The sequence below is a fragment of the Notolepis coatsorum genome (assembly GCF_963971535.1).
Source record: "Notolepis coatsorum genome assembly, chromosome: 4".
NCBI lineage: Eukaryota > Metazoa > Chordata > Actinopteri > Aulopiformes > Paralepididae > Notolepis > Notolepis coatsorum.
Window position 1 is genome coordinate 97,394,204 of NC_140168.1, and position 12,500 is coordinate 97,406,703.

The 12,500-nt window shown below is 45.3% G+C and overlaps 1 protein-coding gene across 1 annotated transcript in view; it reads right to left on the minus strand.

Moving 5' to 3' along the window:
- The window catches only part of pdcd6ip (programmed cell death 6 interacting protein), a 112,094-nt gene that overhangs the window by 49,505 nt on the left and 50,089 nt on the right, over positions 1 to 12,500 (minus strand). The window contains 2 exon segments of the mRNA XM_084312588.1: positions 1,833 to 1,949; positions 12,396 to 12,496. Of these exon segments, the coding sequence (XP_084168714.1) occupies positions 1,833 to 1,949; positions 12,396 to 12,496 (218 nt within the window).

Genomic DNA, 12,500 nt, shown 5'->3' on the forward strand with positions numbered 1-12,500 from the left:
AGAGAGAGAGAGAGAGAGAGACACAGAGAGAGAGGAGAGAGAGAGAGAGAGAGAGAGAGAGAGAGAGAGGAGAGAGAGAGACACAGAGAGAGAGAGAGAGAGAGAGAAAGGGGGGGGGAGAAAGAGAGATGGTGGGCAGGAAAGAAGGGTGGTCAGCAGTGAGTTTGCAGATTTGAGATGACACACTAAAAGGGGTAATTTATTTGCACTTAAAAAAACACTCAAGTACCAACACACTGTAAGGGAGCTGTGGCACTGCAGACCAATAGATAGTGTTGTGCAAATTACAGCGGAGTCAAACGATGTAGATGGTAAAGTTGCCAACAGATTTATGAAGGGATAATGGCCGTGCTGACAGGTCTGAAGTCCCGCCCTCACGGCACATTTTAATTGGATAATGGCCGCGCTGACAGGTCTGAAGTCCCGCCCTCACGCCACATTTTAATTAGAGTTTCATGTTACCGCGCTCCCCGCCCCGCCCCGTCAGAGTGACACGGAGAAGGTCAGCAGGGCGGCCATGCGTGGGTTAATCCCTGCTAGAGGTGTGCAGAGGTGTGGACTCAGTCACACGACTTGGGACTTGAGTTACTCATTTGATGACTTCAGACTCAACAAAATCATAAAAGACTTGCAACTTGACTGACTTTAACAAACATACCGTGTTCGAGCCAATCAGCAACACCAGCTGAGTCATGTGACTAAGTTGCCCCTTACCTGAGTGAGCTGCTGCGCTAAAAGAATACGATGGGGCTCTATGGAGAAACTATGACACTTGCCTGACTAAAAGTATAATGGAGCTCTATGGAGAAACTATGACACTCCCCTGACTAAAAGTATAATGGAGCTCTATGGAGAAACCATGACACTCCCCTGACTAAAAGTATAATGGAGCTCTATGGAGAAACCCCTGACTAAAAGTATAATGGAGGTCTATGGACAAACCCCTGATTAAAAGTATAATGGAGGTCTATGGAGAAACCCCTGATTAAAAGTATAATGCTCTATGGAGAAACCCCTGACTAAAAGTATAATGGAGGTCTATGGAGAAACCCCTGATTAAAAGTATAATGGAGCTCTATGGAGAAACCCCTGACTAAAAGTATAATGGAGGTCTATGGAGAAACCCCTGATTAAAAGTATAATGGAGGTCTATGGAGAAACCCCTGATTAAAAGTATAATGGAGCTCTATGGAGAAACCATGGCACTGCACTCCCCTGACTGAGTAGTTTCAAACGAAAACGGCTGGATGTCATTTAGCCAAATCAGCACGGCTGTGAGATTCAGATTTCTTTATTCACCATATTGTATATACAAATGGAACGTGATTCGACATTTCAGTGCATGATTTTTTTCACAAATAATAATAACATAATAAATAGTAATAAAGTGCAAAACAGGACAGAGCAGTGAGACAACGATAAGACAGTAAAGTGCAGTGGTTGGGGACATGGATACAGAGTGCAGCACAAAGTTCAAGTCCGAAAGTCCAGCCCTAGCAGCTCGTCATAGAGGGGGGGGGGGGGGGGGGGGGGCAGGGGGACACCCGACTCGTTTACCAGGCGAGCTGCTGACGGAAAGAAACTGAGTCTGTGACCTAAGTGTCTTGGGCAGCCGTAGCCGCCTGCCATGGGGGAGCATGGTGAAGAGGTTGTGACCCGGGTGGGCGGGGTCTGCCATGATCTTCCTCGCCCTCCTCAAGGCCCTGGTGGAGTGTAGGGACTCGAGGGAGGGAAGGGGGCAGCCGATCACCCTCTTTCACCTTTTACGCATCTAGCTTTGGCATGGATTGAGTGTTTAGATCACTGGCGCGGCTAACTAACGCGATCTGTACCTGCAGGCGAGCGATCTCCTCCCCGAAGCGCTTCTTCTGCTTGGCCAGGATGCTCTGGTGCAGCTCTGCGTTGGCCTGCATGATGCAGTGCTTGGCTGCCAGGACGGGTAACACCTCCTGAAAGTAAAAATACTGACCAGGGAGGCACCACGGAGCAACACACACACAGAGATACACACACACATAGATATACACATACACACACACATAGATATACACAGAGATACACACACACATAGATATACACATACATACACACACATAGATATACACATACACACACACACATAGATATACACATACATACACACACACACACAGATACACACACACAGATATACCACACACACACACACACACACACATAGATATACACATACATACACACACATATAGATATACACATACACACAGATATACACACACAGATACACACACACACAGATACACACACACACACACAGATATACACATACACACATAGATATACACACACAGATATAGATACACACATACACAGAGATATATACACACACATAGATATACACATACACACATATATATACACACACACACAGATATATATTCACACACACAGAGATATATACACACACATACACATGGATATATATATATATACACACACACACACACATGCACGCACGCACACACATATAAACAGATATATATACACACACACACAGGGATATATACACACACACACACACAAGGGCAAGGCACACCACAAAAGAAGAGGGCACGAGCACAAACACAGCGCCAGTGTGACATCACCACCAATGACATCACCAATGACATCACCGAAGCCGAACACCAACAAGCAATCAGGAGTGCGTACACACACATACACAAGCAGCACGCACACACACACACCCACAGAAGCACACAAGAAGCGCATACGGCAACCACGGGGGATGCAGAAGAGAGGAGGACAACGAGAGAGAGAGAACAGAACAGGCCATGAGTGTTTAACCCTTTCAGAAACATCCGCTCAACCAACCCTGCATCAAACACAGCCGCGTGCGAGCGTGTGTGTGTGTGTGTGTGTGTGTACCTGATCGATTATCAGGTAATCAGATTGGAGTTGTTCACTTGTGGATTCACCTTGTGTCTCTAGGCAACAAGGATATGCACCCCCCCCCCTCCCATTTTTCGCCCCTCCCCCACACCCACTACCCCGACTCCCTTGATCAATCCCTCTGTCCCCTGATCTAATTAGTCTCCCCTGATCAATCCATCTGTCCCCTGATCTAATCAGTCTCCCTGATCAATCCCTCTGTCCCCTGATCTAATCAGTCTCCCCTGATCAATCCCTCTGTCCCCTGATCTAATCAGTCTCCCCTGATCAATCAGTCTCCCCTGATCAATCAGTCTCCCCTGATCAATCAGTCTCCCCTGATTAGGCCTGCCACGATAACACATTTTGCTGGGCGATTAATTGCCCCCGAAAATATCGCGATAAGCGATAATATTGCGACCGGTTAGAGAGTTTTTTTTTTTGAAATTTATTTCCCAAAACTTTTATTTTGAAGCCCATTGCTCAGTCTTTTCCGGTGTTTTAGACTTTTATTTTGAAGCCCACCGACCGGACCGGAAGTATTGTTGTGATTATCCTAGCAGAACCTATGAGCCGACAACTTGTCTCGTCCGGTTCTGTGTTTTTGAGCTAATGATAAAACAAATATTGAGATTGTTGGTGAACAACTAACTTTAGGTTAGTTTTAACGTTAGCTACTAACGTTAGATGCAGCTACTACAGGCAATCAACGATGAGGAGGAAGCGTCAAAGCCGTATATAATAGAATAGCTGTGGTGCGTAGGCACTGCAGCACGACTCGAAACTACCTACTACGTTATAATAAATTAATTCATGTTTAACTTGTCCCCGTGTCCAGACCTTTGACTAGCCCCACCCGTTCATTGTAAACAATGATGCATGTAATTGTATTAACGTTATTCTGTGTTGTAGCTATGCTATACATTGTATTTCGTTTGTTAGCTATTTAGCTAATGTTGTTAGCATTGAATGAGAATCAACACTCGATCTTTCATCTTTATTTAGCAGTCCAGTTTCTCCGGGCAGTAGCGAGTAACTACTTGGGTCTAAAAATAGCTAACGTTACACTATAAATAACGCTACTTGGTTAAAAGGAGCAACACTATTGAGAAATGTAGTTAAGCTATGTGGTGTTGCCCCACGGAGCTCCTGTGCTGTGCTCTGTAGTAAAGCCAGCGGCCCGCCTCCCAACACGGACAGTGACTGACAAGGGGCACTGGTTCCGCCTCATTAAAACAAACGCGCAAATAGCAATTAATCGCGCCCGTCAAAATCATTGCATTAATTTTAATTATCGCGGCAATTAATCGATTTATTGCTCATCGCGGCAGGCCTACCCCTGATCAATCAGTCCTCTTAACTAAAGCCCCGCCCCCTCCGGTATAACCTGGCCACCTGGCCCCACTCCTTTTTCAACGTACTCTGATTGGAGGAGCCAGCTCCGTGGTCCGAGGCCAGGGCCAGGTCTGGACCTATGATTGGAGGAGCCAGCTCCGTGGTCCCAGGCCAGGGCCAGGTCTGGACCTATGATTGGAGGAGCCAGCTCGTGGTCCCAGGCCAGGGCCAGGTCTGGACCTATGATTGGAGGAGCCAGCTCGTGGTCCCAGGCCAGGGCCAGGTCTGGACCTATGATTGGAGGAGCCAGCTCGTGGTCCCAGGCCAGGGCCAGGTCTGGACCTATGATTGGAGGAGCCAGCTCCGTGGTCCCAGGCCAGGGCCAGGTCTGGACCTATGATTGGAGGAGCCAGCTCGTGGTCCCAGGCCAGGGCCAGGTCTGGACCTATGATTGGAGGAGCCAGCTCGTGGTCCCAGGCCAGGGCCAGGTCTGGACCTATGATTGGAGGAGCCAGCTCGTGGTCCCAGGCCAGGGCCAGGTCTGGACCTATGATTGGAGGAGCCAGCTCGTGGTCCCAGGCCAGGTCTGGACCTACGGTCTGGTCTCTCTCAGCCAAATCTCTTATGTATTTCATCTAATAAATTGGACCAAGCAAACTATGGATCAAGCGACTTATTTCCACCACAGATGCGACCAGCTTTTTTTTTTGTACCTTCCTAATAATAATAATAATAATAATATATTTGACTTGTAGGGCGTTTTATAATTGTGGAGCAAATCTCAAAAAGCACATAAAAGCTAGCAAGAGAGTAAAAAAAGAATATAAAATAAGCAAGACTAAGACTAGTAAGGAGTAAAAAGAACACTAAAACTAGTAAAAGAGTTAAAAAAAAAAACATAAAATAAGAAGGGCTAAAACTAGTAAAAGAACATAAAATGTGTGGAGCTAAAAATCAACAAAAGGCTCTATATAAAAGACGGGTTTGAGGCCCTTTTTAAAAGCATCCACAGTCCTTCCTATGAGCTTGTGACATCGTATGTAGACATTAGCCTTTTGAAGTCCCTCCGTGTTTGTATGTAAAATGCAGGTGTTTCACGTATTGCGTGTGCTTTGATCTGATGAAGGCCGGACGGTCGAAAACGAAACCAGGCAGTTTTGCTTCCTTGCTTCATCGGAAAATAATCGTACAATTGTTTACAATAAATTACACATGTCAACTGTGAATGGGTCTGATATGGATTATGGAGAGAGTTACATAATACAAACATATCTTGGCATTTTGCTCGATGAGAAGTTTAAATACCATACAGACAAACTGTAGCAGAACCAGCACAACCAGCTTCCTGGAGATCATTTTCCGATGAAGCAATGAAGCAAAACTGCCTGGATGAAAGGTCAGGAAAAGGATATCGCTGCTGAAACTAAATCTGTAAAAAAGTGTAAACGTTGCTTTTTATATCCTGATTCATGTTTTTTCTCTTCTTTTTATTTTATTTGTTATTTTATTTGGCTGCAGGCGCAGCAGGAGGCACAGCTGGGGGAGCTGCAGTTTTCTCCTCTTCTATCCGAGGTTAATACCCCTAACCCGAGGTTAATACCCCTAACCCTAACCCGAGGTTAATACCCCTAACCCGAGGTTAATACCCCTAACCCTAACCCGAGGTTAATACCCCTAACCCTAACCCGAGGTTAATACCCCTAACCCTAACCCGAGGTTAATACAAACGTAGTGCTGAAAATATACACTTTGACTGCTGGTTTGACATGGTTAGGGTCTTTACTATTGGCTACGTTTGAAAAAGAAACACAACATTAATTAATACGGAATGTATTGATCTATTTATGGCGTGAAATTCATCATGGCCCGGTACCAGGCCCGTCGGGCTTAATAATAAAAATAAGAATAAAGAACGGTCCTGGATATACAGTCTGGTATCAAAGACTGTTATGTGATAACGATGCATTCAAATTATCAACTCGTTGATTTCACCAAAGATGGATTTTACAGGCATTTGGAGTAAAAATGTACCCCGCTTACAGCATTCAATAAATAAATTAATATTTAAGACAATTTAACACTTTTTAAAGCCTTTAAATTAGAAAGATAGACATATTTTCTTTTTATCCGCGTTTTCTCCTGTTTTTCTGTGTTTTTCTCCCATCCCAATTTAGTCGTTATGCCAATTCCCCCCTCCCCTTCCTGACCGTTGCTCGCATGTGCCCCCCACTGGTCGTCTAGGGAGGGTTGATAGATACTATCACATGTCCCCTCCGATACATGCGGAGTCAGCCAGCCACTTCTTTTCACCTGCCAGCGCGGACTCTCATTGGTGAGGTGTAACGTGTGGGAGGCTCACACTACCCTCACAATCTCCCTTCCTCGCTGTGCAGGTGCCCTGACCGACCTGTAGGAGTAGCTGTTTACAACTACCAGATTACCACCCACCGGCTTCCCTCCCGCTGACTCTGCCAATTGAGCCAGTATGACGGCCGGCCAAGCCGGAGGCAACGCTGACAGCCGGATTCTATACCAGTGTCTCCCGCGTTGGTGACGAGCGCTTAGTCCGCTGCCCTAGATAGACATCTTAAGACTTTCGGATATATGAAAAAAACAGAACAGAGTCTGTCTCTTGAGGAGGTTGTAAGATCTGGACTAGTCTGCTAGTCTATTTATGGAGCATCTGATCGTTTGATATGTCCTTATTGACATATGAACCAAGGACGCCTATCGTAAAGAGTAGGGGGTTTTCCGATATCAATCCCCGTCTCCTGAGCCGTTCAGCCATTGTGTAGTGTGATGTGTGCCTGGTGCCAGTGTATGGCAGCCATTGAGCCTGTAGCCCAAGGTTGGGTGCTACCAGTGGTGGTGAAGGAGGCAATTTCCCCAACACTACGTTGTAAAGTGCTTTGAGTCTGAGAAAAGTGCTATATAAATGTAATGAATTATTATTATTATTGAGTTAGGATTCTTCTCATTTTGCTTCCTGCGGGAAGCAAGCGTTTTGATTGGAGGATCAAGAAAAGAAGGCAGGGATTGATAGGTCAATTAAGATTTCAGTAGGTCTAGTGTGGATATTGCATGTGTGTGTGTGTGTGTGTGTGTGTGTGTGTGTGTGTGTGTGTGTGTGTGTGTGTGTGTGTGTGTTGATCATGCAGTAAGGCAGGTCAGTAAGCTCTTGTGAGAAGAACACCTTTCCAGAAGCCCATTAATAAGTAGTGAGAGACCAATCAGAGTAGTGTCAGTTGGAGAAAGATCCAATCAAAACGCAGTGTAATAGTAAACAAACAACCAATCGGAATGAAAACAGGATGGAAGACGGACCAATGAGGACAGAAGAAAACACGTGTGATTTGGACGCCACAACCCAAGTATCATTCTTTTGATTGGTCGACACAGCAACCTCTCACAAAGACACGCAAACAGTAATGTACAGGTATACACACGATTAGGGATGGGTATCGTTAGGATTTTATCGATACTACTACTCCTATCGATACTGCTTAACGGTTCGGTACTTTATCGATACTCTTATCGGTTCTTTTTGATAATTTTTTTATGATTTTTATATTTGCAGTTGAGAGCATTGGTCATCTCCCTACAGTAAAGATTAGAAATGATTGAATTATTGTAAATTTGTGTGGAGTGGTGGGAATAGCTGCTTCAATAATAACTTATAACAACAACAGACAAGTTAGACAACTATGTATACAAAAAAAACAATATACACTGAATGATTAGTTGTTACCTAAAGTCCTTGGACTCCACTGTAGAGAACGGGTGCAGGCCTTTGACAACAAACTTTGTCACAGCCCTGTGACACTCGTTCACCCTATCCTCTGTCATCTTTCCTCTAGCTGCTAGGGAGAAAGGACTTTGGGTGGTGGAGGTAGAGGGAGGATGTGTGGTGGGCTCACTGGGACACATTGGTGGCTGACCTCAGCTTGACGATCTATAAAAAGTTTTTAGATTGTAGTATTTGTAGCTAAACAATTATTTTGTTTATTAGCCTATTTGTAATAATTCGTTATTAGCCTAGGAAACTCCGTATCTTGGCTTACCGGCTGCAGTGGACGTGGATGCAGATGGACCACTGCGCGCAAGGCAGTCGAATACGGCGCATTTCTGCAAACTAATATAGTGTTTTGCAAACAAATGTTTTGATAGATTGCTCGTATTGCCACCCTTACTGGCAAATGTTTTGTTGCACTTGTGAACGCTTCGCTCTATCCGCCATCACGACTCAGTCCATGCAGAGCTGTCTGTGTCTGTGTGCAGCGCGCGTCAGCACGGAGACAGCGCTGAGATGCTTCCAGCTGCAGCACATCAGGTGTGCGGGGCTTGTATGTGCGGGGCTTGTAAGCGCTGCGGTCTGACGTGCTGCAGCTGCATACTATTGACAGCGCTTTCATTAAGGAGTACCCGTATGTATGTGTAGCGCGACTCGCGAGGAGTGTGTAATAATGACTCGCTGCGACTCGCTTCTCGTGCAGAGACAGAGAGAGGAGAGATCGTTCGCAACTTTTAAATAATAATAATAATAATAATAATAATAATAATTTCTCTAGAGTATCGATAGCAGTACCGAGGACGTCGGAGCTTATAAATACTCCGGTATTTTCTAATATAGTACCGGTTCCCGTTTAAAACCGGGGTCCGGGGGGCATCCCTACACACGATCACACATGGACACACAAACACACTAAATCCATACTCCGTATGTATCTCTATGAAGGCAATGACATCTGCATTGACCCTTTCACTACCACACTACAGAAGGTTAACCTTTCACTACCACACTACAGACAGATAACAGTCTGTAGGGTGGTAGTGAAAGGGTTAACCTTCTGTATTGTGGCAGTGAAAGGATCAACCCTTTGGTAGTGTGGCCGTGAAAGGGTTAAGGCAGCAGGGATGGGCAATGTTGCATCAGAGAAACAAACGCTCTGCACTTCACGAAAATTGGATTTTGAAAGTATTATTTCATTATACCTCTGTGCCGTATTCTCAAGTATTCCAACGCAGGCGTCTTGGTCACGTGTTTCCACATTCAGGCGAAGAGCTGTGGCATGGTACCATAGTGTGCCATAGTGTGCCATAGTGTGCCATAGTAAGGCTGAGACGCTATGCCAAATCGACTATTTTTATTCGTTTTTTTTTTTTTTTTTTGGTCTTTTTCCCCCTCCATTTTCCTCCGATTTTCTCCCATCCCAATGTTAGTCGTATGCCAATTCCCAGTCCCTTCCTGGTCGCTGCGCACTTACCCCCCACAGTCAGATCATCTGGGAGAGTGGAGGCTACCACGTGCTTCCTCCGACACACGTCCAGCCAATCACCGCTTCTTTTCACCTGGCAGCGCGGATTCTCATTGAGAGGGCGTAGCGTGTGGAAGGATCACACTATCCCACTCAAGTCCTATCCGCGCTTAGCAGGCGCCCCGACCGAACTGTAGGAGTCGCTGTTTACAACGACCCGGACCCACCCCGCCAGCTTCTCCCACCCTCTAATACTGCCAATTGTATTAGTGCAGACGGCCAGCCAAGCTGGTGACAACCCCGGAGCTGTGATCTGGATTCGAACAGGCGAATCCAGCTCACAGCTCCGGGGTTGGTGACGAACGCAATCTCCGCTCGGCCACCTAACCGCCTTTTATTAGTATTTTGTTAATATATTTTATATATATATATTTTGTTTATTTTGCAGCAATTCTTTGTCATTTAATGTCAATTGTCAACATCTCTAGTGTTACAGATTTCCCCATTCAAAACGACCACAGTGATCCTTCTCATGTTACAGTCGGTGGTCTCTGGATGTGATGGAGGAGTGCGCTGCATATTGAATGCACAGTGCAGAGTTGCAATTCAACTGAATTTACATGATATGGGGATGTTTTAACTAAAACATGCCACAAGACCTAGTATTTTAGTATAGTATAAAGTATAAAGTATTAAAAAAATATATATATATATATAATAATAATAAAAATATTTGTACAGATGCAAAAAAATCGATAAGTGATGCCACTTATCGATTTCACGCAGTTATCGATAATTATCTATACATCGATAAGTGGTCTCAGCCTTATGCCATAGTGTGTCATAATGTACCATAGTGTGCCATAGTTTGCCATAGTGTGCCATAGTGTGCCATATTGTGTCATATTGTGTCATATTGTGTCATAGTGTGTCATATTGTGTCATATTGTGTCATAGTGTGCCATAATGTACCATAGTGTGCCATATTGTGTCATATTGTGTCATATTGTGTCATAGTGTGCCATAGTGTGTCATAGTGTGCCATATTGTGTCATAGTGTGTCATAGTGTGTCATAGTGTGCCATAGTGTGTCAGTGTGCCATATTGTGTCATAGTGTGCCATAGTGTGTCATAGTGTGTCATAGTGTGTCATAGTGTGTCATAGTGTGCCATAGTGTGTCATAGTGTGTCATAGTGTGTCATAGTGTGCCAGTGTGCCATAGTGTGCCATAGTGTGCCATAGTGTGCCATAGTGTGTCATAGTTTGCCATAGTGTGCCATAGTGTGCCATAGTGTGCCATAGTGTGCCATAGTGTGCCATAGTGTGTCATAGTTTGCCATAGTGTGCCATAGTGTGCCATAGTGTGCCATAGTGTGTCATAGTGTGCCATAGTGTGTCATAGTTTGCCATAGTGTGCCATAGTGTGCCATAGTGTGCCATAGTGTGCCATAGTGTGCCATAGTGTGTCATAGTTTGCCATAGTGTGCCATAGTGTGCCAATGCCATAGTGTGCCATAGTGTGTCATAGTGTGCCATAGTGTGTCATAGTGTGTCATAGTGTGCCATAGTGTGCCATAGTGTGTCATAGTGTGTCATAGTGTGTCATAGTGTGCCATAGTGTGCCATAGTGTGTCATAGTTTGCCATAGTGTGCCATAGTGTGCCATATTGTGCCATAGTGTGCCATAGTGTGTCATAGTTTGCCATAGTGTGCCATAGTGTGCCATAGTGTGCCATAGTGTGCCATAGTGTGCCATAGTGTGTCATAGTTTGCCATAGTGTGCCATAGTGTGCCATAGTGTGCCAATGCCATAGTGTGCCATAGTGTGTCATAGTGTGCCATAGTGTGTCATAGTGTGCCATAGTGTGCCATAGCGTGCCATAGTGTGCCATAGTTTGCCATAGTGTGCCATAGTGTGCCATAGTGTGCCATAGTGTGCCATAGTGTGCCATATTGTGCCATAGTGTGCCATAGTGTGCCATATTGTGCCATAGTGTGCCATAGTGTGCCATAGTGTGCCATAGTTTGCCATAGTGTGCCATAGTGTGTCATAGTGTGCCATAGTTTGCCATAGTGTGCCATAGTGTGTCATAGTGTGCCATAGTTTGCCATAGTGTGCCATAGTGTGCCATAGTGTGTCATAGTGTGCCATAGTTTGCCATAGTGTGCCATAGTGTGCCATAGTTTGCCATAGTGTGCCATAGTGTGCCATAGTTTGCCATAGTGTGCCATAGTGTGCCATAGTGTGCCATAGTGTGCCATAGTGTGCCATAGTGTGCCATAGTGTGTCATAGTTTGCCATAGTGTGCCATAGTGTGCCATAGTGTGCCATAGTGTGCCAATGCCATAGTGTGCCATAGTGTGTCATAGTGTGCCATAGTGTGTCATAGTGTGCCATAGTGTGCCATAGTGTGCCATAGCGTGCCATAGTGTGTCATAATGGTCAGCAAGACAACTCCAGGAGAACACTATGAACAGCCGACTACTATATTGTCAAAACGGATTTGACTAAATCGACATGGACCAGACGGTAGGCTATTAGGTACATAAGTATGATGAAAAAGTATTGTTGATCTCAAATGTCTGCATTAATTGCCCATCGACGTTGCCTAGCAACACGGCCCCCCGCGTGTCACGGCCCGGAGGCCACACCTCTAGACTCACCTTAGGCAGGTTCTCTTTGTATTGGCACTGCTTGAAGGCCACACCTCTAGACTCACCTTAGGCAGGTTCTCTTTGTATTGGCACTGCTTGAAGGCCACACCTCTAGACTCACCTTAGGCAGGTTCTCTTTGTATTGGCACTGCTTGAAGGCTACACCCTCTAGACTCACCTTAGGCAGGTTCTCTTTGTATTGGCACAGCTTCACAGCTTGAAGGCTACACCTCTAGACTCACCTTAGGCAGGTTCTCTTTGTATTGGCACTGCTTGAAGGCGTCCCCGTAGAACTCTGCCGCCTGATTTGCCAGTTTAGCAATGATGGCGTCTTTCATTTTGTCTGT